The sequence below is a fragment of the Mobula birostris genome, chromosome 4 (genome assembly GCF_030028105.1).
Source record: "Mobula birostris isolate sMobBir1 chromosome 4, sMobBir1.hap1, whole genome shotgun sequence".
In the NCBI taxonomy this organism is placed as follows: Eukaryota; Metazoa; Chordata; class Chondrichthyes; order Myliobatiformes; family Myliobatidae; genus Mobula; species Mobula birostris.
Window position 1 is genome coordinate 173,387,427 of NC_092373.1, and position 26,989 is coordinate 173,414,415.

General features: G+C 41.2%; 1 protein-coding gene across 1 annotated transcript in view; it reads right to left on the reverse strand.

Annotated features, from left to right (window-relative positions):
• Positions 1 to 272: 272 nt before the first annotated feature.
• The window catches only part of abcg2a (ATP-binding cassette, sub-family G (WHITE), member 2a), a 97,071-nt gene continuing 70,354 nt past the window's right edge, over positions 273 to 26,989 (reverse strand). Inside the window, exons 9-16 of the mRNA XM_072256483.1 lie at positions 24,469 to 24,722; positions 17,488 to 17,570; positions 13,716 to 13,805; positions 10,643 to 10,767; positions 9,127 to 9,281; positions 8,120 to 8,209; positions 4,123 to 4,217; positions 273 to 1,678 (exon numbers count right to left, since the gene is read on the reverse strand). Coding sequence (XP_072112584.1) covers positions 1,531 to 1,678; positions 4,123 to 4,217; positions 8,120 to 8,209; positions 9,127 to 9,281; positions 10,643 to 10,767; positions 13,716 to 13,805; positions 17,488 to 17,570; positions 24,469 to 24,722 — 1,040 coding nt within the window. The 3' untranslated portion in view covers positions 273 to 1,530. The remainder of the gene's footprint in view (positions 1,679 to 4,122; positions 4,218 to 8,119; positions 8,210 to 9,126; positions 9,282 to 10,642; positions 10,768 to 13,715; positions 13,806 to 17,487; positions 17,571 to 24,468; positions 24,723 to 26,989) is intronic.

Consider the following 26,989-nt stretch of genomic DNA (forward strand, 5'->3'; position numbering starts at 1 on the left):
CAGACTCAAAGAGCCGGCTGGCCTATTCCTGTTCCTTTTTCAACTGTTCTTATAAATCTGAAAGAAATACTGGGAATATAATAAAGTGCTGGGATGCTTTAATGCCGGCAGAGTAATGTGGTACCAAACAGGACAGACAAACAAATCAGTTCAGAAGGCAGGAATGATGTAGCGCCTCTAACTGTGTACAATCTTAGATTAATAAAAGCCATGAAAGCACAGCGTAGGTTTCATTTTTAAACTGCAAGCACCCATTCAATCTGATAACCTCATTCAAAGTAAACCACTTTATTAAAATAATTAGCAACATATAATTTCAAAAAATCTTATAAAACAGATTATTAAACTATTGTCCTTTTCACCATAGTACTTCATTTTCAGATCCAGCAGTTTAAATTTCAGAAGTACACAAGAAAGAAAACAGCATTTTCACTCACATAGATTCGCATCACAATTAAATGTCAACATTGGGGTAAACAGCATTGTTTATTTTACAGGTTTATTATTTTGCAGGTCTGACAATCGTGTGTGGGAGGAAAGATAGATAAACCTACTGTGGAGGGTGGCCAGAACAGATTTTGTTAGATTGAGATCTGGGATGAGGGGTTCACCTTATAAATAGATTAAGTAAAATGGGCATAGATTCTGGAGTTCAGAAGAGTGAGTGGGGGGTGTGGAGTGGTAGGTACTGTCTGACTGGGTAGATCCTGAGAAATTAGCTGTAAACCATAGAACTACAGTAGGTGACACAGAAGAAAATTTGTTTCTGCAGAAGACTAAATTGTTGGGATTTGCAACTCCAGAGGCTGTAACTATTGATAAACAAGCCAATAGATTTTTAGACATTTAGGGGATTGAAGGATGCAACAATCAAGCAGGAATGCAGACATAGTAGAGGATCAGTCAAGGTCTTGAATTACATAATAGGTTCATTGGGTCATATCGTTTACTCCTGTTTCTGTTTGCATTAATAATGAAAAGAATTTAAAAAAACAGAGGAAATCTGAAACAAAAACAGAAATTGATGGAGACACTCAGGAGTTCAGGCCTGATCACTGTCTTGAAATAGTAACTCAATTTCTGTCTCTCTCCACAGATGCTGTGGATCATTGTTTCCCACATTTTCGGTTTTCATGTGACTGATTTTGGATTGGCTGAATGAAGAAAATGCATTGCCGGATTAGATGATCAGGTGGAAAATTGTAAGCTGGTCATCATTTCATGGAAACACTGGGAATATGTCCAGCAGTGGAGTCCAATTTCAGATAAAGGCAATTTTTTTGAAGAACTAATAAACATTTCTTTATTCTTGATTGAGGTAGCATGAAGATTCTGAGTAGCAAAGTTTGTGATAAGCACAAAGCTATGCACAGACTATTAAATGAAATTTTAATTAGTTAATGTAGAGTGACAAATCATTCACCAGAATGTTGAAAATGTCAAATCAGTGACACTGTCTGAACAACACAATTTAGAAAACATCCACGGTATGAATCAAGGAATGTAACATCACCTTCTTGTACAATAACATTATGAAAATTTCTTCATAAATCGAAGTTTTAAGTAAGCAATTGTAAACAAAATGACCATCATCAACGCCATTGCCAGGTTATTCTGCCACAAGGCCCATTTACTTCTTTCAACTCCTTGTTTCTCAAGATACTGCTCTCCAGTACATCTAAAATATAAGGCATTTTTATTTACAACAAGTGCATTTTTACTACATATAATTGGTTAGCTAGGAAAAAATTACCAACTTATTTGCCAACAGTCACCATCATTACAAACAACTACTTCAATTTCATTGCACCCTTATTTCAGTTCATCCTAATATATTCTGTGCGTGAAGAAGGAGGGATTCAATAAAATGTGATATCGAGCTGCAAAAAAAAAGATTGGGGTGGGTGATGAAATGCTTGGCTGATATTGGAGTCTTAAAGGAAGATAAAGGCTGAGGTTGAGGGAAGGAACTTTGGAAGTTTAGGATTTTGAAAATGCTCTTCAATGGTGGAGAAAAAGGATTTAAGGACATGCAAGAATCCAGGATTGGAATTCAGCAGAGATCAGTAAAGGTTATGGGAATGAAGAGATTGCAGACAATTCTGTTGCTCTCTGAAAGTTTATACATTCTCCCTGTGACTGTGCGGGATTCTTCTATGTTCCTTGGTTTCCTTCCACATTCCAAACACATGGGTATAACTGGGCAGCACGAACTCATTGGACCAAAAGGGCACGCTACTGGATTGGACTGAATTATCTGATTGGATACATGGATGGAACTCATCAGGGGATTTGAAACCAAAAAGTCCAGTAGAGGTGCTGCAGATCAGGTGGTAATATTGACAGTGAACCTTATTTGATGCAAGCTGAGCTTTCAACAAGACTAGAACAACTGCGTCTAAAAACACCAAAGACATGATTGAAAACTTATTTAAACAAGGTGAATACCTATGAATTTCCAGCAACAACCCCCCACCCCCATCCAATCAGGGCTTACAGTGTTCATCCCTCTACTTTTAAAAGTCTACTTTGCAAGTAAGAAATAAATCATTTTGAAGATGTTATTTCTACATGTTTGGGTCCTTCAAACTAACCTTTCAGATCCTTATGTGTGTCCTATTTCTATTATATATATGATTTTTAACATCGATAGGAAATTTTGTTGCTGCTTGTGGGGGGAGTTCAAAAATCAAACACCATGGTTACAAAGATGATGAAACTTTTTAAAAGTGCAATCACTGTTGTAATGTAGGAATATTATTAATTACTACAACTGGGAACTAAGGAAAATTTATCCAGAGCATGGGAAGTATGTGGAATACACTAACATTGGAATGGCTAAGAAGAACAGAATAGATGCATTTTAGAAAGCAACATATAAATACAAGGGAGAAAGGTAAATAATATATTCAGAGTTAAATAAAAAGGGGTGAGAGGTGGGTTGTGTGGAATATAAATGAAATACAGTTCCATTCCCCTTGTCTTTCCTCAAGAACTGCAATTTAGCCTTTTCCAGTATTTATTCACATCCTCTGAAGGTCACTCTGCTTCTTACCACTGCCCGATCTAACAACATTTCCCAGATAATCACACCTTAATTATGAACGTATGGAACACAAGCGATTTTGCAGATGCTGGAAATCCAGAGCAACACATAAAAAATGCTGGATGAACTCAGCAGGTCAAGCAGCATCTATGGAAATGAATAAATGGTTGATGTTTCAGGCCGAAACCTATCATCAGGAGCACAATCGATTGTTTATTACTCTCCAAAGATGCTGGCTGACCTGCTGAGTTTGTCCAGAATTTTCTATGTATTGCTCTGAATGTCTGGTCTCTGTTATTTTCTACATTAATCATTTCCTCTGGCTACTCACCATTCCAAAATTGGGAAGTCTTTCTCTTTTGCTTTTACTATCAATAACTCTTGCAATCTTAGATATCCCTACTGACTGCCTCTACCAATGTGGTCTAAGACAGGCAGGAAGTAACTCAACTTCTCTAGTTTCACCAATTCATTAAGTTGTCCTCAAAGAAACCACAAGGTTTCCAGTTCATCTGTTGCTGTTTAAACAAACTTCGAACCTCCCACCACTATTCCGCACTACTACCCACCCCTCTTCCCCTAGCCTCCACGGAATCAAACAAAATGGGACAGAATGTCAGTTGTGAACACAGTAAACTGTAAAGGTGGCCAAACACTTAGATGTGTTAGTGTTTAAAAAAGAAATTTGATCTTAGTCCTATATTCCTTATTTTTGTTCTTAGCCTCATCGTTAATTAGCTTTTCAATATCCTTTTAAACTTACTTATGGAATCAACTCCCACCACATTTTGAAGCGCTCAGAGTCTGACAACTTTGAGTAAATATACGATCCCCTCAGACTTACTCTCACTGACTTGCACACCACAAAGTTTCCTCTCAGACTTTCTCCCTGTTCCCCACTACCTCTCACTTTTCTCTTAAATAAAATCATCTGTGAACTGCTGAAATGGAGAACAAATGTCATGGGTTTGCAGGTAAAGATGTGTTAGAAAGTGACAGGATGCATCAGCTCTTTGAGAAATGGAACTGGTATTCACAATTTATTCTATAGTTGTTTTTTTTTCGTTTGTACTTACATTACTTCAGGAAATGCATTTCCAGCATTTGCAGCAGATACCAATTCAGACTCATTACAGAAGATCAGACCAACAAATTCATTTACCTCCAGAGCCTGTGCAAAACCAAAGTGATGCATATGATAACAGAAACAATGCCAGAAGCACTAAAGGCAAAAGAGACTGCACTTCCTCTGCAGTCCAGAATGTCTCCGAAACAGTTTAAAAATACGCAACATATTATTTATGGCCATATCATTAAATCAATGACTAACAGTATTCAGAAAGAAGATATATGGCCCACCATGCCTGTACTTAATGCATTTATCCCACTCGATCATTCTTTCCCCATAGCCCTGAAAACATTTTCCATTTAAGTATTTATCCAAATTACTTTTGAGAGATTTTGGGCATACTTTTGTGCAGTGTACTGCAAATTGTTTGTACACATAGGAATAGGAGTCAATTTAGCCCTTTAAGTCTAGTTAGGCCATTCAATTAGAGAGAGTAATAAAATCATAGAGTGTAGAAAAGGCCCTTTGGGCCAACTCATTCATGCCAACCACGGTGCTCACCTATTTGCCCTCATTTGGGCCATATCCCTCTGAAAGTTTCCTATCCACAAGACCATAATATATAGGAGCAGAATTAGGTCATTCAGCCCTTTGAGTTTGCTCTGCCGTTCAATCATGGCTGATTTTTTTCAGCTCCATTCTTCCAGTAGCCTTACCAATCAAAAATCTATTAATCTCTGCTTTAAATATATACTTAACCTCCACAGCCCTCTGTGGCAATAAATTCCAGATTCACCAACTTCTGCTGAAGAAATCCCCCCCCCATCTCAGTTTTAAAAGGACATTGTTTTATTCTGAGGCTGTGTTCAGATTCTAGATTCTCCTACTAATGGAAGCATCCTCTCCATGTCCACTCTATCTGGGCCTTTCAGTATCCAGTAAGCTTCAATGTGAGACTCCCCTCAGCAAAGATGGCGCCAGAAGGAGACTTCTTTGAGCTCATCTGTGAAACAGCTTAAATTCTTATTTTTAATGGCTCTTTTTCCCTTTTCAGAGTGGCTGGGGTCCTGGCAGAGTCCGTGATCTACGGCTGCACTCAAACTGCGGTTCCACACGGCACTGGGCTCCTGTAACCGGAGCTCACCAAGCGGCCTAGCGTTTTTAATATCTCCAGCAGCCGCGCAGCCTGGAATTCTGTAACTCCCAATCCAGAATAGCTGATTCCCTGGTGGGCTCAACCGCAAGCTGCTCTACAAAGCTATCTCATAGGCGCTCTAGAAATACCCCTCCTGTAACCTAGCACCAACCTGATTTTCCAAATCTACCTGCATACTTAAGTCCCCCATGACTATTGTAACATTGCACTTGTGGCATGCATTTTCTATCTCCCATTGTATTAGTAGGCCACATCCTTACTACTGTTTGGGGATCTGTATACAACTCCCATCAGGGTTTTCTTACCCTTGCAGTTCTTTAGATCAACACAATGACTCAACACTTTCCAAGTCCATGTCACCTCTTTCTAATGATTTGATTCATTTTTTTTAAACCAACAGAGCAACGCCACCCACTCTGCCTTCCAACCTGTCCTCTAGATACAATGTGTACTTCTGGAAATTAAGCTCCCAGCTATAGCCTTTCAGCCATGATTCAGTGATGCCTATAACGTCATAGCTGTCAATCAGCAACTGTGCTGCAAGTTCATCTACCTTATTCTGTATACTGTGTGCATTCAGATACAAAACCTTCAGTCCTGTATTGAACTTTTGTCACACCATGCACAAACTTTAGATTCCTAACTTTGTTCTGAGGTCTTACAAAACATCTGCCTTCACAACCTCTCCACTAACTGTTCTGGCACTATGGTTCCTATCCCCCAGCAACTCTAGTTTAAACCCCATTGTGCAGCATTAACAAACCTTCCTGCTAGGATAGTAGTCCCCTTCCAGTTGCAGGTGCAAGCTGTTCCTTCTGTACAGGTCCCACCTTCCCTGGAAGAGAGCCCAATAATCCAAAACTCTTATGTTTTCCCTCCTGCACCAGCATCTTAGCCACATATTAAACTGTATAACCTTCCTAGTTCTAGCCTCACTAGCACGTGACATGGGTATCAACCCCCAGATCACATCCCTGGAGATCCTGCCCTTTAACTTAACACCTAACCTCCTGAACTTGCTATGGAGAAACACATCACTCGTCCTACTCATGTCTTTGGTACCTTCATGGGCCACAACTTCTGGCTGTTCATCCTCCCACTTGCTGAGGACTCGATCCGAGATATCCCAGATCCTGGCACCCAGGAGGCAACATACCATCCGGGAATCTCATTCTCGCCCACAGAACTTCCTAGTTGTTTCCCTAACTAACAAATTCCCCAATCACCACACCTTGCCTCTTCTTCCCCCTTCCCTTCTGAGTCACAGAGGCAGACTCAGTGCCAGAGACCCGACCACTGTGACTTTCTTCTGTTGGGTCATCCCTCCCCAACAGTATCCAAAGTGATATACCGGTTGTTGAGAGAGATGGCCACGGGGCATTCTGCACTGGCTCCTTAACTCTTTTCCCCTTCCTGACAGTCACCCTTTCAACATACGCTGAAGACATACATTCAATGGTTTAGAAACAGCTTCTTCCCCTCCACCATCAAATTTCGGGAAGGTCCATGAACCCATGAACACTACCTCACTACTTGGCTCTCATTTCACAACATTGAGTTAATTCGTATATTTCTTATTGCACCATAGTAATTTTTTGTACTTTATTGTACTGCTGCTGCAAAACCACAAATTTCATGACAAATGCCAGTGATAATAAACCTGAATCTGAGACTTTAAATGCTACTCATGATAAGCCTTGCATTCTCAGAAGTCTGCTCTGAACCCTGTCCATATTCTTACCAAATCTCTTTACGATGTTGTTAGTATACCTGTCTTAGCTGTTACCTCCAGCAGGTTGTTTCATGTATACGGTACCCCCTGCATAAAGTAGCAGCCCCTCAGGTCCCTTTTAAATCCTTCCCCTTTCACCTTAAACCATATAGCTGTTTTCCCATTATCATTCTTTAAAGGCCTAGATTTAATATTTTGGCTCTTTCACCAAATCCTCAACTTCCCGTCAGCAGACATAGATTTATTCTTGACCTTAACAGTTCAAATTAATATATATAAAAAAAAAATTAGGTTAACTCTTCGAAGTTCTAAGTAACATTATCCAAACATCACTCTTTAACTTAAGTCTGGAAATCCATTTATCATTAGAAACACAGAAAACCTACAGCACAATACAGGCCTCTTCGGCCCACAAAGCTGTGCTGAACATGTCCTTATCTTAGAACTACCTAGGCTTACCCATAGCCCTCTATTTTTCTAAGCTCCATGTACCTATCCAGGAGTCTCTTAAAAGACCTTATTGCTTCTGCTTCCAGCACCGCGGCCGGCAGCCCATTCCGCGCACTCACCACTCTGCGTAAAAAACTTACCCCTGACATCTCCTCTGTACCTGCTTCCAAGCACCTTAAAATTATGCCCTCTCATGCTAGCCACTTCAGCCCTGGGAAAAAGCCTCTGACTATCCACACGGTCAATGCCTCTCATTATCTTGAACACCTCTATCAGGTCACCTCTCATTCTCCGTCGCTCCAAGGAGAAAAGGCTGAGTTCACTCAACCTATTCTCATTCTGGCAAATCTACACCATATCCTTCCAAAAGGACTGCTTTTAGAACTCCAGATATGGTCTAACCAAGATTTTAATCGTGGTAACTTCTGAACAGCATTCCATTTCTCTTACTGTTTCTCTTGCCACTTTGAAGTTACACTATTTAGATTTAATCTAATTTGTCTTGAAAAGGTTGGAATTTTTATGTAATTTTAGAGAATGACTTCCAATTTACTAGTTAGCAGATTCAATAACAGCTTTAGTATAGATAGGGTTTGGTAAGGAAAAGCTCGGTGATGGGACCTACAGGAAAGATCTTTGGGGTATATTAGACTACTTGGTACTTACTGTGAAGCCATAATAAGGGATACTTAAATAGTGCAGCCAAGATAACCAACTTACAACGCTTGGCAGATTTACTAAGAGGCCGGAGAATATCTGAAAACAAATGCAAAGAGTTAGTAGCCCAAGGCTATAATAATATCATCTCTCATTGTGCTCTGTTGTGACATTTCCCTCCACCACTTTTTCAGCAAGGTTGCCATGTGCACCACCTACAAAATGCAGTGTAGCCCTTGCTTGAGCTACTGTGACAGCATCTCCCAAACCTCTACAAGCTAGAAGGAAGAAGGGGCGCAGTACACTGGAGCACAAGTCACACATTATTCCAACTTCAAAATATACTTCCAGTTCATTGAGTTTAAGTACTGAAATCACCCCCCAAAGGGAACTTTTTCCACCAAAAAGACAGCAGTGGTTCGAGAAGCCATTCAATGGCACCTTCTAAGGAGCAATTAGAGCTGGGTAATACATTATAGCCTTGCTAGCAAAGCTCTCACCCAAAAAAATAGAGTGAAATAAATATGCTCCAAAAAGGGATTAGAATGTGGTGATAAAACATAACTATTAATCGTGGGAAGCATTCCTAAATTAATTTGAAAATCTACTCTGCAATATGAGCACTGCATCAATGACAATTTTTGAACATTTAGATTCATTGCTGCTCTACTTTCGATTAATTCCACCACTATATTTATACACTTGTGAGAATAATGTTCGCTGTTATAATTTCTTCCAACTTTTCCACCAAAGAAGCAAATTTACTTCTGTATTTTATTTCTATGTACTGTATTTTGTAGATAGTAAGGAGCCTTTAAGAGGGAATGAAGAGAAGTAATTCAAGTGCTTACGCAAAGGCACCGCTAGCAGTGACAGTGAGATAAATGAAAATACAGTATGTACAAAAGACCAGGGCTAGTTGCTGAGTAGGTTTAAGGGTGGAAGCAGTGTACTAGGCTAGGGAACGTAACTAACACATTGGAGGAACAGTAAGCAATCAGATAAATGTGACTTACGATCATGATGACAAATAGTACACTAATAATGAGATTTGCAATGCCAATGATGCTTTGTCCAGTTGCTACAGCCAATCCCAGAGATGTGGCTGTGATGGAGACTTGGACTAGTGTCAGCAATGCAAAGAAAAAGGCACCAGGATCCATCTTGAAGCCTGAAAAATTAAACAAAACTCTTCTAATTTTCAAAGAGACAATCAATTAAACACCAGCCCAATTAAAGTATTGTCTTTGCTCTGTTCCTTGTATCAGAAAGTAGATCCTAACACACTGCACAGTGCAACAAACGATTCTACTTATCATTTAAAAACGTACATGTTGGATTTTTGAGGTTGATGCATTCTGTGCAAGTCATTTTATAAAAGATGGAAATGTCTTATAATTAAGGCACACTAACATGTTACCTTGAATCTCAACTTCTAAATATTATTTTAAAATGCTCATGACCAAATGTATTAAGAATTTCTTTATTGTTTAAGAGCTGGATTTCACACCCAATTCACATTCATACTTTTGCATAGCTTTTCCTAAAGAAAACTTAATTACCGCTGTTTGCACTATGCAGAGGGTCAACATTCCTGTACCAGTAGCTACTGGAGATATTACTGAAAGTTAAATCTAGTGGCAGATACAAGACATTCTCGATGCAATTATTGTTTTGAACTTATCAATTTGTACAGCTTTAGATTTACTATTTTAAGTTTTACATTTCCCATCATTAACAGTACACATGAATCTCATTCTCCTTTTGAACTTCTCATTATCTACTTTATTAACGAAAGGGACAGAGGAGCTCCAACCTTGAACAACCCACTGACCTCTCCACTGCAGAGATATCTTTTCACTGCTCACCTTAATTTTTGTGATGGTTACATTAATGTTCGGAAAAGTAGGTTACTCACTCCCTCAGATACAAAACAGTAAGGTATAGGAGCAGAACTACGTGATTTGGCCCTTTGAATCTGCTCCACCATTCAATTATGGATGATATATTTTTTAACCCCATTCTCCTGTCTTCTCCTTGTAAAGCTTAATCCCCTTAATGAAGATCAATTTATGACTTAAAAACACCAAATGACTTGGCCTCCACAGCCCACTATGGCAATGGATTCCACAGATGCACCACTATCTAGCTGAAGAATTTCTCCCATTCCAGTTTTAAAGGGACATCCCTTTATTCTAAGGCCATGCCCTCGGATCTTAGTTCTCCTACTAATGGAAACTCCATATACAGTATATTGCCATTAATTCCAGAAGTTTGTGGCTGACTCCATTTATCTGCCTTGGTTCTTTAATATTCTTGCCACTTAACTGGATATCCCGCATCCCGTACAATTGTGATATCATCCCTAAACAGTCTACCTCTTTGTCTCAAATCTGTTCAAATTCAATCAGTCCTCAAATCTGTACACTGAAGTGTGGTGAAATATCTATCGGTGCTAATTTCATTTCATGCTCTTCAATAAAATATAGTTCTGGAAACTCAATAACAGAGATAATGGAATCTGCTGCTTACCTATCATGAAGTAGGTGATGACTGTAAATACAATGGATGGTATTGCTCTCATGGGTATCAGATCAACAAATAACTTTGCAAAGAAGTAGGATATTATCATGTAGTATCCACTGATATACTCGTGGCTGTGATTAAAGATAATAGTACTATTATCAAATTACTATGTGATATTGGAGGTAGACAAATATCATATTTAGCATATACTTGTGAGAAATGATATGCCAATCACTCTGTTAAATATCTGCAAATGTATCAATTTTGTACAGTACAGAAGCTTTGCCCATGGATTGCCTGCACGTCGGATCTGTGCGCAGTTTGGAAATGATCAGTACATTGTGTTGTTGCTCTCCTTGGCTGGATCTTTGAATGCCATCCTTCAAATCTGATTTCCACAATGTGAAAACAGAAAGACCATGAAGATTGTTAATGTACTGGAGAATCCAGTGCCTGCAAAGAACTCGTTGTTAGCAAAAGTCTTTGTTGAAGACTAATGAGTTTTCTAGTGATTGAAGTGTTGGTAAGGAGAGGAGAGAGATTTAAGGTGACTGCCAAAAACACACAGGCAACATTTAGAATTTTCGTACTCACTAAGTGCTCAGGATTTACAATCCACTGCCTATTTGTGGTTTTTTTTCCAAAAAACTGCACAACACTTAGCGGAATATGGTGAAAGAGAAGAAGTACTAACTATATTGCTCTTCTCAAGACAATGGGCATCTGGACTCTACTTTTCAGTGATTCACCATGTACAGGCGAAGATGTTTGGCCCACGGGTGTTAGATGGAATCAGACAGAAGATGGAGTCAGATGGGGTGGGGGGGTTGTAAAGAGTAGTAAGTTAAGAGTATTCCTTCAGTGGTAAGAGATTGACAACATTGTTCTTCAACTGAATCTTGATGTCCTCGTACGCAAATTATTGAAAGTAATTGAACAGCAAATTACTGTTTCCATCCAGGGGGTCAGCGTGGACATGGTGGAGGATTACAAATACCTGTGGACACGAATTGACAATAAACTGGACTGGTCAAAGAACACTGAGGCTATCTACAAGAAGGGTCAGAGCCGTCTCTATTTCCTGAGGAGACTGAGGCCCTTTAACATCTGTCGGACGATGCTGAGGATGTACTACGAGTCTGTGGTGGCCAGTGTGATCATGTTTGCTGTTGTGTGTTGTGTGCTGGGGCAGCAGGCTGAGGGTAGCAGACACCAACAGAATCAAGAAACTCATTCGTAAGGCCAGTGATGTTGTGGGGATGGAACTGGACTCTCTGACGGTGGTGTCTGAAAAGAGGATGCTGTCCAAGTTGCATGCCATCTTGGACAATGTCTCCCATCCACTACATAATGGACTGGTTGGGCACAGGAATACATTCAGCCAGAGACTCATTCCACCGAGATGCAACACGGAGCGTCATAGGAAGTCATTCCTGCCTGTGGCCATCAAACTTTACAACTCCTCCCTTGAAGGTCAGACACCCTGAGCCAATAGGCTGGTCCTGGACATAGTTCCTGGCATGATTTACATATTACTATTTAATAATTTATGGTTTTATTACTATTTAATTATTTATGGTGCAACTGTAACAAAAACCAATTTCCCTCGGGATCAATAAAGTATGACTATGAAAGTGAATATTCAGATTCACTAAGCATAGAAAAGGCTAATAGTGTGTTGGCATTCAATGGAAGAGGATCTGAATACAGGAAGAAGGACATTTGCTCCAAATGTAGAGGCTTCTAATGAGATTTCATCTTGAATACTGTGTACAGGTCTAGACTCCCAAGCTAAGAATTACTTATGATAAAAGGAATGGAGTCAAGGTTCTCCAGTTCGATTCCTAGGAGGGCAGCACCTTAGCAGGTTAGTCTGCTAGGTCCACGCAGGAGATGTTGAATCAGATAAGGGAGGAATGATGGGCAGAAGGAACTGTGTGGAAAATGGGAAAGGGAAGGTGAAGCAAGGGAAAAGAAACCTCGGGTGATGGGCAGATCGAACCAAGTGAGGGAGGGGAATGGGGTTTGGATAATGGGTGGATGGAAAAGGCAAACAAAGGGAGAGAGAGCCTGAATAGAATGAGGGAAGTGGGAAAGGAACACAAGTAGTCTGGGTAACCTGCCATTGGGATCTCATTCAAACATAGCTTGACAGAGTAGATGCAGAGTTAATGTCTCCCCTCGCCTGAGGGTGTATAGAACTGGAGCCTCAAAATAAAGGGCTGGCCACTCTGGATGGAGATAAGCAGAAACCTATTCACCCAGGAGGGTGGTAAATCATTGGAATTCGTTACCCAAAAGCACTATGGAAGCTCAGTCTCCAAGTACATTCAAGACAGAGAGATTTTCAGGTATTAAGGGAGTTGAGGGATATAGAGTTTGTGCAGGAAAGCGATACCAATGTAAAATATCAGATATTATCTTGTTGAATGGCAGAGGCATTGCAGAAAAGCTTGAAAACACTATCACCAGGCTCACAGACAGCTTCTATCCCACCATTTTGAGATTCATAAATGGAACTTTTATATAATAAAGATGAAGTTTTGATCTCTCAATCTACCTTGTCATGGCGTTTGCACTTGTTTGTCTGTCTGCACTGCATTTTCTCTAACTGTAACACTATATTCTGCATTGTCATCGTTTTCCCTTGTACTACTGTCACTGTGGTAATACAATGATCCGTATAGATGGCATGCAAAAAAGAGATTTTCTTTGTACCTTGGCACAAGTGACAATCATAAACCAATTTTAGCAATTTATTTTAAATTGGCTGGCCTGTAGTTACTTGCTTAACCCAACTCCCTTTATTGAACAAGGCAGTAACTTTTCCCACTCTCCAGACATCAGGCACCATCTGCAAAGAGCATGAAACAATTATTGCCACTGCCCCCAATTATTTCCCGCCATATTTCCCACACCCTAATCCCTTCAGATACCTTCAGGCTATCAATTTCACTGTACATTTCCATCACTGAAAGTTTCCAATCACTAAATGCTTATTGACTATAAATGGTTTTGTATTTTAGTTATAGGGAAACAAAAATGTTCAATATAACTGCAAAAATTTAAAGGCACTTACATGAAAATCTTCTTCTCTATGACAAATAATTCAATTACAGAGATGCTGGTAAAACACAGGTTAGTGGTCAGGAAGAACATTGAACCTACTCTAAAAAGGAAAACAGAAATTATCAAATGTTTTAACACTATATTTGACCAATGAGCATTAAGCACTTCAACACATCTAACACAGAAACATTGCAAGATGCTTCACAGCAATTTCATCCAACAAAATGACACTGAGCCACATAGGGCTGTTGAAGATGACTGAATAAACGAAGAGGAAGGTTTTAGAAAGCATCATAGAAGAGAGAGAGGAGACAAACAGGAAGTGATTTTGTGGATTCTACAGCTAAAATCATACAAGCCAATTGGAAATATGAGGCACAAGCAGCCTTGGTTTTGGAGAAAGGAAGGAACAGGACTACATAAAGATTTGACGACAGAGACTTTAAAATCAAAGCATTGGCTGACCCGGAGGCAATGAAGGTCAGCCGATGATACTAAGCGTGGTGGATGAATTAAGTCTCATGAGCTCTGATTTATAGAAAACACTATTTGGGAAACCAGCCAATGGAATAATGGGACTGTTGGGTCTACTCCAGGTTTCTTCATTTTGTTTGAAACAAACTGAAACTGCCTCACCTTCTATGAAGTTAGGGAGAAAATCATGTGGTTTAAAATCTGGTTAGAAGAGAAAGGAGAGGGCATTATAAAGTGCCATATGACTGATGAAATGCTTATAGAAGTGCAGTCATCCTAAGATCTAGAAACGCAGCAGCAACATAATAATGATTCATTTTTTTAAAGTATGTTGATTGGAAGGATAAACCCAGGCCAGTATATGAGGATAACACTCTTTGAATTAGTGTCATACAGTCAGTCATAAGTGCAGAACTGTCCTTTGGCCTATTAAGCTGACTTTTTGCCCATCTACACGAATCCCATTTGCCCACGTTCAGACCATCTCCTTCCATGTCTTGTCTATTTAAATGTTTCTTAAACATAATGAATGCATCCAATTTCCTCACCTCCTCTGACAGTGTATTCTAGCTATCGGCTACACACAAAAAAACTTGTCTCTCAAATCCCCTTTAAGACTTCTTCCTCTCACCTCAAACTAATGTCCTCATGTTTTTGATACACCGACCATAAGAAAAAGCTTCTAACCATCTAAGTCTTATTGTAAGCTTTCTTTTTAATCAGTTGACACCTCAACCTCCAGGAAAAACAGACTTATTCAACCTCTCCTCATTAACCGGAGTTCTCCAAGATAACACCCTGAAGAATCTGCTCTGCACCCTCTTCAGTACAATCATATGCTTCCTTTAGTGTTGTAAACCAGAACTCCACACAACAGCTTAATCAATGCTCTATGAAATTGTAACACAACTCTAAAAAGCCAAGACCTGAGCTATGAATGCAGTTATGCCTTATGCCATCTTTATCCCTGTGCTGTCACTTTGAGGAAATTGAATTGAAAGAAATGCAACTGGATGGCTGCTTTACCTGGAAAGTCTGCCTGAATCCTGGATTGCCAGCAGAGAGGAGATAAAGCAGCAGACCGAAGCTGCATCTCCTGACACTGCATAGGAAAGCACAAATGAGAAAGAGAGTGGTTGTACGGGATGGAGGAACAAAGCATAAAGTTGTGGAGAGTAACAGTCCCTTTGAAAGATGAAATGAGAGTGATAGAATAGATGTGTCAGTGGAAAGAGGCAGAAATAACAGACAATAGTTTGGAGGCTGGGAAACTCTCTTCCAGTTTCGTGCTCTGCATTTGGTTCTAACAATATGGTACCTTCCGGAAGGAAATTGTTAACTTCCAGTCTCCTGTCATTTTAATTCTCCATCCCACTCTGACATCTGTGTCTTTGGCCTCATACAATATCCCGTAAAGTCCAAAATAAGCTCGAGGAACAGGATCTCATCTTCCATGCGGGCACATTGCGCATAGAGTCATAGGGTAATACAGTATAGAAATTGGCTCTTCGGCCCACCTCGTCCATGCCAATCTTGGTGCCCACCAAAGTAGTCCTATACATTTGCTGAAGCAGTTTGCACTTTAACATTCAGTCTTTGGAGTGTGGCCAATTAGTCTCTGTAAATTGCCTTGTGATTAGATTAGTGTTAAAGAGGTGGGTTGCTGGTGGTGTGGTTCATTGGGACAGAACAGCCTGTTCTGGGGTGTATCTCTAAATAAATAAATAAAGTCAACTGGTTCAATCTACCGTGAACTATCCATCCAAACTTCGGTGTTGCTCAGACAAAAAAAAAGGCCCAAGTTTAAAACACCTTCTTCACAATACTTCCTCACATCATGCAGCATCCAAGCGAATGCAGAGTACTAAGGGAGAGCAGACATCTCAAAGTTCCAGCTTTCTGCTTTCTCTCCACCCCCCCACTCCTACCCTCACGTGGCCTCATCCATTCACCCTCCTCTATCTGCACTTTTCCGGAAACCAGTTATGATTAACAAACATGAAGAAGTCTGCAGACGCTGGAAATCCAAAGCAACCCACATAAAATGCTGAAGGAACTCAGAAGGTCAGGCAGCATCTATGAGAAAGAATAACCAGTCGCCGTTTCAGGCAGAGACCCTTCAGCAGGTCCTGATGAAGGGTCTCAGCCTGAAATATCATAAGTTTACTCTTTTCCATGATTAACAAGCATTCGACCACCTCACTTGGACAACATCAACACTATCTGTGTCCTTTGGACAACCAATCTGTCCTATTACGGACATTATCACTACTCCCCTCCTCTCTGCAACTTAAAACGATTATTATATTTCCAGTTCTGATTAAAATCATCAACCTGAAATGTTCATGGTGTTTCTTCAGCATTTTGATTTTTAATTCAGATCTCCAGTATCTGCAGTTTTGTATTTTGATCACATGCAATACATTTTACAAGCTGCAATGAAACAAATGATAGGAATAATTTATTCAATATTAAGCTGCTAAATAATTAAGGGACTGAGTGACAGATTTTCTGAGACCCATCAATGGCATTTTTCTTCATTTACTTGTTTATATAAATGCATTATATTGTCATACTAACAGCTGTCCATGATTTTTATCTCTAGTCTTAGATTTTCCATTTAATTCTCTCAAAGTTGCCTCACAAGCTAATAGGGTGGTTAAGAAGGTATCTGATATGTTGGTCTTCATTAGCCAGGGGATTGAGTTCAAGAGCCGCGAGATAACATTACAGCTCTATAAAACTGGTTAGACCACACTTGGGAGTATCGTGTTCAGTTCTGATCACCTCATTTTCGGACGGATGTGGAAGTGTTTGAGAAGGTGCAGAGATTTATCAGGATGCTGCCCAGATCACAGAGCATGTCTTATGAGAAAAGGCTGACTGAGCTAAGGCTTTTCTCTTTGTAACAAAGGAGGATGAGAGGTGACTTGATGGAGGTGTGTAAAATTATAGAAGGCATAGATAAACTGGGCGGCCAGTTACTTTCCCAGAAGAGCAACGGCTAATATCAAAGGACATCTGGAAGAAAATTTAGAAAAGGTGTCAGAGGAAGTGTTTTTTTTACACAAAGAGTCATAATTACCTGGAACATACTGCCGTGGGTGGTGATAGAGGCTGATACATTAGGGACATTTAAGAGAGTCTTAGACACATGGATGAAAGGAAAATTGAGGATGGTGGGCTGTGCAGGACGAAGGGTAAGGTTGATTGTGGAGTAGGTTAAAAGGTTGGTACATCATTGTGGGCTGTGTAGGGCGAAGGTGCTGCACTGTTTTATGTTCCAAGTGTGAAAATCTTTGACCAACCTGTTTTGAACTCCTGACATGTCATTTTCCACTCCAAAGAATATGGCTCCAACAATCAGTCCAAGTACAGCTGAAACCACTACCTAATAAAAAGAATCAATAAAACAGAATATAATCAATGAAACACTTCAAGATGGTCTCCTCAGTTCTCCCTTTTCTTACTCTTCTATGCATTTTCTGTCTGGAAGCTCATTGATCCATTGATGTGCCATGGACACAGACCTCCTGCTTCTCCTGGGCTTCAGCAGGGTAGAGAACCACACCTGCTGCTGATTCCACTTTTACTGGAAGCCCACTCCCAGGCAGCTCAAACCTTTCCCAATGGATATTCCACCAGGAAGAACAACTCCAGTGAATTCTCTCTTTAACAGAAAGGGGTGGGGGGGGGGGGAGGGAATGTCAGCGGTAGAACTCCCATCTCCCCCAACCATAACCACACAATAAAACTAAACTGAGACTGAAAACTTCCTGGACCCCATGACCTGGTTACCATTACTTAAACCAGATGAACTGGTACATGGATAGGAAAGTTTACAGGGATATGGGCCAAGTGGGAATCTTGCTCAGCATGGCCCTGCTGGGACAAAGGGCCTGTTTCTGTGATGTATGACTCAATGAACCATCAGGAGATTCCACTGAAAAGGTGAGGTGTGTGAAAACATTAGTTTCCATGACTATAACAAAACTTCTACTGAAAATGCACCCACTGAACCTTCATCAGGCCACACAGCAACAGCCTTATAGTACACTGCAGTTCTTCAGCAACAAATACAGCATCATATTTCACTCATTAACACATTAAGATAGTGTTACACCCCAGTCTGGGAAACTAAAATTCAAGCAAGAGAGATCATTTGCAGAAGTTAAAGCCAGTCATGCTCAGTTAACGTCTGGTGGAAGTGGAATACCAAATTCAAGACAGGTGCATTTATATAGCAGCTTCCACCAACGAGAACACCTCAACACTCTTTATGATCAATGAAATACACTTTGAAATGCAGTCACAGTGAAGCACAAGCAACCAACATGCGTGCACAACAAGTTACTCCAAAAAGTAACGATATACCCTTGTGGCCATCCCTCTCAGCAGCAGGTATATCAATTTGGATACTGTCGGGGGAGGGGGAGGGGAGTGACCGAACCAAGGGGAGTCACAGTGGTCAGGTCTCTGGCACTGAGTCTGCCTCTGTGACTCAGAGGGGGGAGAAGAGGCAAGCTGTAGTGACAGAGGATTCGCTAGTTAGGGGAAAGGACAGGAGATTCTGTGGGTGAGAACGAGACTCCCAGACGGTATGTTGCCAAAAGGGCAATGCTACGATAGTCATGGGGGACTTCAAAATGCAGGTAGATTGGGAAAATCAGGTTGGTACTGGATTTCAGGAGGGGGAGTTTCTAGAGTGCCTGTGAGATGGCTTTTTACAGCAGCTCCTGGTTGAGCACTCTGGAGGATCAGCTATTTTAGACCGGGTGTTGTGCAAGGAACCAGAGTATATTAGAGAGCTTAAGGTAAAAGAACCCTTAGGGACAAGTGATCATAATGTGATCAAATTCACTCTGAAATTTGAGAAGCAGAAGCTAAAGTTAGATGTATCAGTATTATAGTGGAGTAAAGGGAATTACAGAGGCACGAGAGAGGAGTTGGCTAGAATTGATTGGAAAAGAACACTGGCAGGGATGACTGCAGAGCAGCAATTTCCGGAAGCAATTCGGAAGGCACAGGATATATACATCCCAAAAAGGAAGAAGTATACTAAAGGATAGTCAAAGCCAACATAAAAGGCAAAGAGAGGGCATATAATAGAGCACATATTAGTGGGCTGCCTTAATGACTATCGCCTGGTAGCACTCACATCAACAGCGATGAAAGGTTTTGAGAGGCTGGTCACTGGTCATAACTAGACTGAACTCCTGCCTCAGCAAGGACCTAGACCCATTGCGATTTGCCTATCGCCACAATAGGTCAACGGCAGATGCAATCTCAATGGCTCTCCACACGGCTTCAGATCTCCTGGGCAACACAAGCACCTGTGTCAGGATGCTGTTCATCAACTATAGCTCAGCATTTAACACCATCACTCCCACAATCCTGATTGAGAAGTTGCAGAACCTGGGCCTCTGTTCCTCCCTCTGCAATTGAATCCTCAAGTCCCTAACCAGAAGACCACAATCTGTGCGGATTGGTGATAACGTATCCTCCTCGCTGACGATCAACACTGGCGCACCTCAGGGATGTGTGCTTAGCCCACTGCTCTACTCTCTGTATACACATGACTGTGTGGCTAGGCATAGCTCAAACACCATCTACAAATTTGCTAATGATACAACCATTGTTGGCAGAGTCTCAGGTGGTGACGTGAGGGCGTACAGGAGTGAGGTATGACAACTAGTGGAGTGGTGCTGCAGCAACGACCTGGCACTCAATGTCAGTAAGATGAAACAGCTGACTGTAGACTTCAGGAAGGGTAAGATGAAGGAACACATACCAAACCTCATAGAGGGATCAGAAGTGGAGAGAGTGAGCAGCTTCAAGTTCCTGGGTGTCAAGATCTCTGAGGATCTAACCTGGTCCCAACATATCAATGTAGTTATAAAGAAGGCAAGACAGCAGCTATACTTTATTCGGAGTTTGAAGAGATTTGGCATGTCAAAAAATACACTTAAAAACTTCTATATTTGTACCATGAAGAGCATTCTGACAGGCTACATCACTGTCTGGTATGGAGGGGCTACTGCACAGGACCAGAAGAAGCTGCAGAAGGTTGTAAATCTAGTCAGCTCCATCTTGGATACTAGCCTACAAAGTCCCCAGGACCTCTTTAGGGAGCAGTGTCTCAGAAAGGCAGCATCCATTATTAAGGACCTCCAGCACCCAAGGCATGCCTTTTCTCTCTGTTACTATCAGGTAGGAGGTACAGAAGCCTGAAGGCACACACTCAGCAATTCAGGAACAGCTTCATCCCCTCTGCCATCTGATTCCTAAATGGACATTGAGTCTTTGGACACTACCTCACTTTTAAAAAAAATATACAGTATTTCTGTTCTTGCACGATTTTTAAAATCTATTCACCATAGATTTATTTGTTTATTTATTAATATTATTTTTTTTCTCCGCTAGATTATGTATTGCATTGAAGTGCTGCTGCTAAGTTAACAAATTTCACGTCAAATGCCGGTGATAATAAATCTGATTCTGATTCTGGGAAATTAGAGGTTCGGGAAGCTTTTAAAAACCAACAAAAGGCAACTAAAAACGTCATTCAGGTAAAGATGAATTATGAAAGTAAGCTCGCCAATAATATTAAATAAGATACCAAAAGTTTCTTTGGATACAAAATTAGAGACAAGAGTGGATATTGGACGCTGGAAAATGATGCTGGAGAGGTAGTAATGGGGGACCAAGAAATAACAGACAAACTGAATAAGTATTTTGCATCAGTCTTCACTGTGGAAGACATTAGCAGTATGGATGAGGTTCCAGGGCATGAAATGTGTGAAGTTACCATAACTAGAGAGAAGGTTCTTGGGAAACTGTAAGGTCTGAAGGTAGATAGGTCACCTGGACCAAATGGTGTACACCCCAGAGTTCTGAAAGAGGTGGCCGAAGAGATCGTGGAGGCATTAGTAACGATCTTTCAAGAATCACTAGATTCTGGAATGGTTCTGGAAGATTGGAAAATTGCAAGTGTTATTCCACATTTGAGAGGCAGAAGTAAGGAAACTATAGGCGTTTGTCTGACCTCAGTGGTTGGGAAGGTGTTGGAGTTGATTATTAAGGATGAGGTCTCAGGGTAACTGGAAGCACATGATAAAATAGGTGTAGTCAGCATAGTTTCCTCAAGGGAAGATCCTGCCGGACAAATCTGTTGGAATTCTATGAAGAAATAACAAGTAGGATAGACAAAGGAGAACTTGCTGATGCAGTATGCTTGGATTTTCAGAAAGGATTTTGATAAGGTGCCATACATGAGACTGCTTAACAAGCTACAAGCCCATGGCATTACAGGAAAGATTCTAGCATGGATAAAACAGTGGCTAATCGGCAAGAGGCAAGGAGTGGGAATAAAGGGAGCCTTTCTGGTTGGCCGCCAGTGACTAGTGGTGTTCCACAGGGGTCTGTGTTGGGACCGATTATTTTTACATTGTATATCAATGATTTGAATGGCTTTGTTGCAAAGTTTGCAGACAATATGAATATGAAGATAGCTAGAGAGGCAGGTTGTTTTGAGGAAGTAGAGAGACTACAGAAGAACTTAAAACAGATTTGGAGAATGGGCAAAGAAATGACAGATGGAAGACAAAGTTGGGAAGTGTACAGTCATGCACTTTAGTAGAAGAAATAAATGGAGTGAAAATACAAAAAAACTGAGGTGCAAAGGAACTTGGGAGTCCTTGTGCAGGATTCCTTAAAGGTTAATTTGCAGGCTGAGACTGTGGTGAGGAAGGCAAATGCAATGCTAGCATTCATTTCAAGAGGACTAGAATATAAAAGCAAGGAAACTTTATAAAGCTCGGTGAGCCATCACCTGGAGTATTGTGAACAGGTTTGAGCCCCTAATCTGGGAAAGGATGTCCTGAAACTGGAGAGCGTTCAAAGTAGATTCATGAAAATGATTCCAGGATTGAATGGCTTGTCATATGAGGAGCATTTGGTGGCTGTGGATCTGTATTCACTAGAATTCAGAAGAATGAGGGGTGACACTATTGAATGGTGGAAGGCCTTGATCGAGTGCATGTGGAGAGGATGTTTCCTGTGGTGGGACAGTCTAAGACCAGAGGACACAGACTGAGAATAGAGGGCCGTCCTTTTAGACTGAAGGTGACGAGGTATTTCTTTAGCCAGAGAGTGGTGAATCTATGGAATTCTTTGACACAGGTAGCTATGGAGGCCAAGTCTTTATGTATATTTAAGGCAGAGGTTGCTAAATTCTTGATTGGTCAAGGCATTAAGGGACACAGGGAGAAGGCAGGAGATTGGGGCTGAGAGGAAAATTGGATCAGCCATGATGAGACGGTGGAACAGACTCAACTTATCTCTTATTGTCTTATAACGTTCAGGACATTCAGAAATATAATGTCTGGGGTAAGAATTGGTAGGACAAAGGTCACCAGCTTGCAGCACAGCCAACAAGGAGTAGCTCTGTTGCTCCAGATCCAGGCAATGGATAATAGATCACTAAAGACTCAGGTGGTACACTATTAACTCTTGCCAGAACTCTCCCGAAAACCATGTACTAAACACCAATTACAGGTAAGTAACTGTCATTCACCCCTCCCTATGATGCCCATTCTCAGCTCCTTCTCCAAATCCAGCAATGGTAGCACTTTATGTTCCTGTGTCTCTCTCGCCAGCAGTCATCTCCCATTTTCACACCACGCCTCCCAACTCTGTTCTCCAATTAACCTGCTCCCCTCTGTCCCTTTTCTCCCTTCCAGATCTACCCAGTTCTTCTACACTCCACTCCCAGCCCATCTTCACTCTCTTTCAGGAGGGCGATTGAAAATCTGGCTGAGTGATGCCACACAACATCTTACTCAATGTTAGTAAGACCAAGGAGATGATTATTGACTTCAGGAAGAGGAAACCAGAGGTTCATAAGTCAGTCTTATTTGGAGGATCAGAGGTAGAGAGGGTCAGCAACTTTAAATTCCTGTCTTATCATTTCAATCTTCCAATCTGTGCCTTGTAAGGCATGAAAACGCAGGCCTCTCATGGTCTGAGTCAACATTCTCCTTCCCTTATCATTTCAGGAGACCTGTGCTGGGCCCAGCACACAAGTGTAATTACAAAGAAAGCAACACAGTGCCTCTACTTCCTGAGGAGTTTACAAAGCTTTGGCATAACATCTAAAACACAGACAAACTTCTATAGATGTGTGGTATATTGACTGGCTGTATCACAGCCTGGTCTTGAAACACCAATGCCCTTGAATGGAAAGTCCTGCAAAAAGTAGTGGATACAGCCCAGCCCATCACAGGTAAAGCCTTCCCCACAACTGAGCACATCTACACAAAGTGTTGTTGCAGAAAAGCAGCATCCATCATCAGGGACCCCCAGCAACCAGGCCAGGCTCTCTCCTTTCTGCTGCCATGGAGAAGGTGGTACAGGAGCTTCAGGACTCACATCACCAGGTTCAGGAACAGTTAATACCCCTCAGTCATCAGGGTCTTGAACCAAAGGCAATAACTTCACTCAACTTCAATTGCCTCATTACTTTAATGTTCCCATGACCTATGGTCACTTTCAAAGACTCTTCATCTCATGCTCTTGATATTTATTATTTACTTATTATTTATTTTTTGTATTTGCACAGTTTGCTGTCTTTTGCACAATGGTTGAATGCCCAAGTTGGTCTGGTCTTTCATTGATTCTATTATGGTTAATATTCTTTGATGGGTTTATTGAGTATGCTGCAAGGAAATGACTCTCAGGGTTGTATATGGTGACATTTATGAACTTTGATAATAAATTCACTTTGAACTTTTCCTTCTCTTCACCCAGTCCATCTGCCTCTAACCCACACACTCCTCCCAATGGCTCCCCTCCCCTACTGTTCCTATCTGCTCTCCCCACCTCCTTTATCTGATTCTATGCTCTCTACCTTCCTCTCTTATCAGATTCCATCAACTGCATCCCTTTGTTGATTCCACCTATTACCTCCCCGCTTCTGTGCTACTTTCTCTCTCTCTCCCCCTCTCCCCCTGCCTCATCATCTGCTTCTCACCTCTACCCAACCGCCACTTGCCAATCCTTGCTCTGCCCCTTCCCTCCAGCTCCATTTTACAGTCCAAGTGAAAGGTTTCAACCCAAAATAGCTGCTGTACTTTGGACCACAGATGCAGCCTGACGTGCTGTGTTCCTCCAGCATTTTGTTTGTTATAATGCCATAATGGCAGCCTTTATACAGCAGTGGGCTTTTATTTATGTGTCCCTGGTGTTAAATTTCTGAAGTCACAATTAAAACCGTGAAGTTTCAATCTTACCTGAGCAACAGAGGCCTGGGAATTCCTCAAGAGATTTTTGTATGATCGTCTAGCCACCCATTTGAATTGATGAAAGAATGAAGTTGCATAGGTGATCCTTCTCGAAACTAAAGTCGAGTCTGCAATTTCTTCCAGAGCAACCTTTCTTAATTCAGACATCATCTCCGTGTAGTAGTTGGATTTGGAGAATTCTTCTTCCAAGTTCTCTGCTATGGTAATTTCCTTCTTTAATTCAGGTTCATCAAGACCTTTTTCTATGAAGGAAAAAAGAAAATACTTTAGTTGCTCAAATGAAACCCACAGAATTTAAATTTAACTTTGCTTTAAGAAGCATCTATTACTTTGGTAAAGAACAAAATTTTAATTGTATTATTATCCAAATTTATAATCAGAACTCTTTAAATAATCACTTGCAGTTACTTTAATTAAAGAACAAGAAGTTAAAATACTGTATTTTAAGACATAATGTAATTGTTTTTCATGGGTACCTGGACAAGCAAAACCAGAACAGATAACAATGCACAAAGGTAGAGGTGTTGCCGTGCTTCCCTTGTAATTACACTTATGTGCTGGGCCCAGGGCAGATCCTCCAAAATGGCAACACCAAGGAATTTATCGTTAATGATCTTCTCCACCTCTGAGGACTGGCTCATGGACTTCCACTTTCCTCCTCCTGAAGTCATAATCATCTCCTTGGCCTTGCTGACACTGGGTGCGAGGCTGTTGTTGTGACACCACTCAGCCAGATTTTTAATCTCCCTCTTATATGCTGACTCATCACCACTTTTGATTCGGCCTGTGACAGTGGTGTCGTCAGCAAACTTATATATGTCATTGGAGCTGTCCAGATATCCCAGGGTTGAGTGAAAAACCAATTAAGTAGCATCTGTTGTGGACCCATTGTGCCGGGATGCAAATTGGAGTGGATCCAAGTCGCTTCTCAGGCAGGAGTTGATATGTTTCATCACCAGCCTCTCAAAATGCTTCATCACTATGGACGATAGTCATTGAGATAGGTTACCATGTTCTCCTTAGGCACTGGTATAACTGAAGCCTGCTTAGAGCAGACGGGTGAAGTAAGAGGTTAAAGGTCTCAGTGAACACATGAGCCAGCTGATCAGCTCAGCTGTTCAGTACATGGTCAGGTACCTGACTGGGCCGGATGCTTTCCGTGGGTTCACACTCCTGAAGGATGCTCTAACGTTGGCATCAGGGACTGAAATCTCATGATCATTGGGGCTGTGGGAGTTTGTGATGGCTCCTCCATGTTCTGATGGTAAAAACAAGCATTGAAGGCATGGAGCTCATCTGGAAGCGAAGCGCTGTTGTCACCTATGTCACTTGGTTTCACTTTGTAAGAGGAGATAGCATTCAAGCCCTCACAGCTCGAGCATCCTTCATTGATTCAAGTTTAGTCCAGAAATGCCACTTCATTTGTGAGGTGGCTTTTCAGAGATCGTACCTGCACCTCTTGTAACTTACTTGGTTACCAGATTTGAATGCCTCTAACCTCACTCTCAGCAGATTGTGGCTCTTATGGTTCATCCAGGACTTCTCTTTGGGGAAAATTCTGAATGATTTTGTGCGAACACACTTGTCTACTAGACAACAGTTTTTTTTATAAAGTCTGTGACAACCATGGTGTATTCATTCAGATCCACAGATGAGTCCTTTTACACAGCCCAGTCCACTGATTTGAAGCACCCCTGTAGCCACTCCTCTGCCTCCTGCAACCACTTCTTGGTTGTCCTAGTCTCTGGAGCTTTGCCCTTTACCCTCCGCATGTATGCAGGTAGGAGACGGGTAGCCAAGTGATCAGATTTTCCAAAGTGTGGCCTGGGCATGAAACAGTAGGTATTCCTTATCTTAGTATAACAGTGGTCTAGTGCAGTGGTCTCCAACCACTGGGCTGCAAAGCATGTGCTACCGGGCCGCGAGGAAACGACATGAGTCAGCTGCACCTTTCCTCATTCCCTGTCATGCCCACTGTTGAACTTTAACACACACGAGGTCATTACGCACGCGTCATCCATGTCAGCGCGGTAAGAAGATCAAATCCTCGAGCTTGCAAATGACAGCTGGCTGAAAAGTATGTTTGACATAACATCTCTGCCGGCATTCTGGATCAAAGTCAAGGCTAAATATCCTGAGATAGCCACGAAAGCACTGAAAACGTTGTTTCCATTTCCAACATCATATCTCTGCGAAGCCGGGTTTTCTGCAATGAATGCAACGAAAACTAAATTGCGGAATAGACTGGACATGAGGAATCCCCTTCGAGTATCGCTGTCTCCCATCACCCCTCGATAGGACCATCTTGTTGCAGGGAAACAAGCCCAGGGCTCCCACTGATTCAGCGATACTGGTGTGTTGCAATGATTTTATATGTTCATACAGGGAAAATAGGTGCTGTGTGTTGAATATCCAAACGTTACTTAAAATGTTATGATGCTATTGACTTATAAGTGATTTATAATTGACTTATCACTATATTCACGTGAGGAAAATATGCACTGTGTGT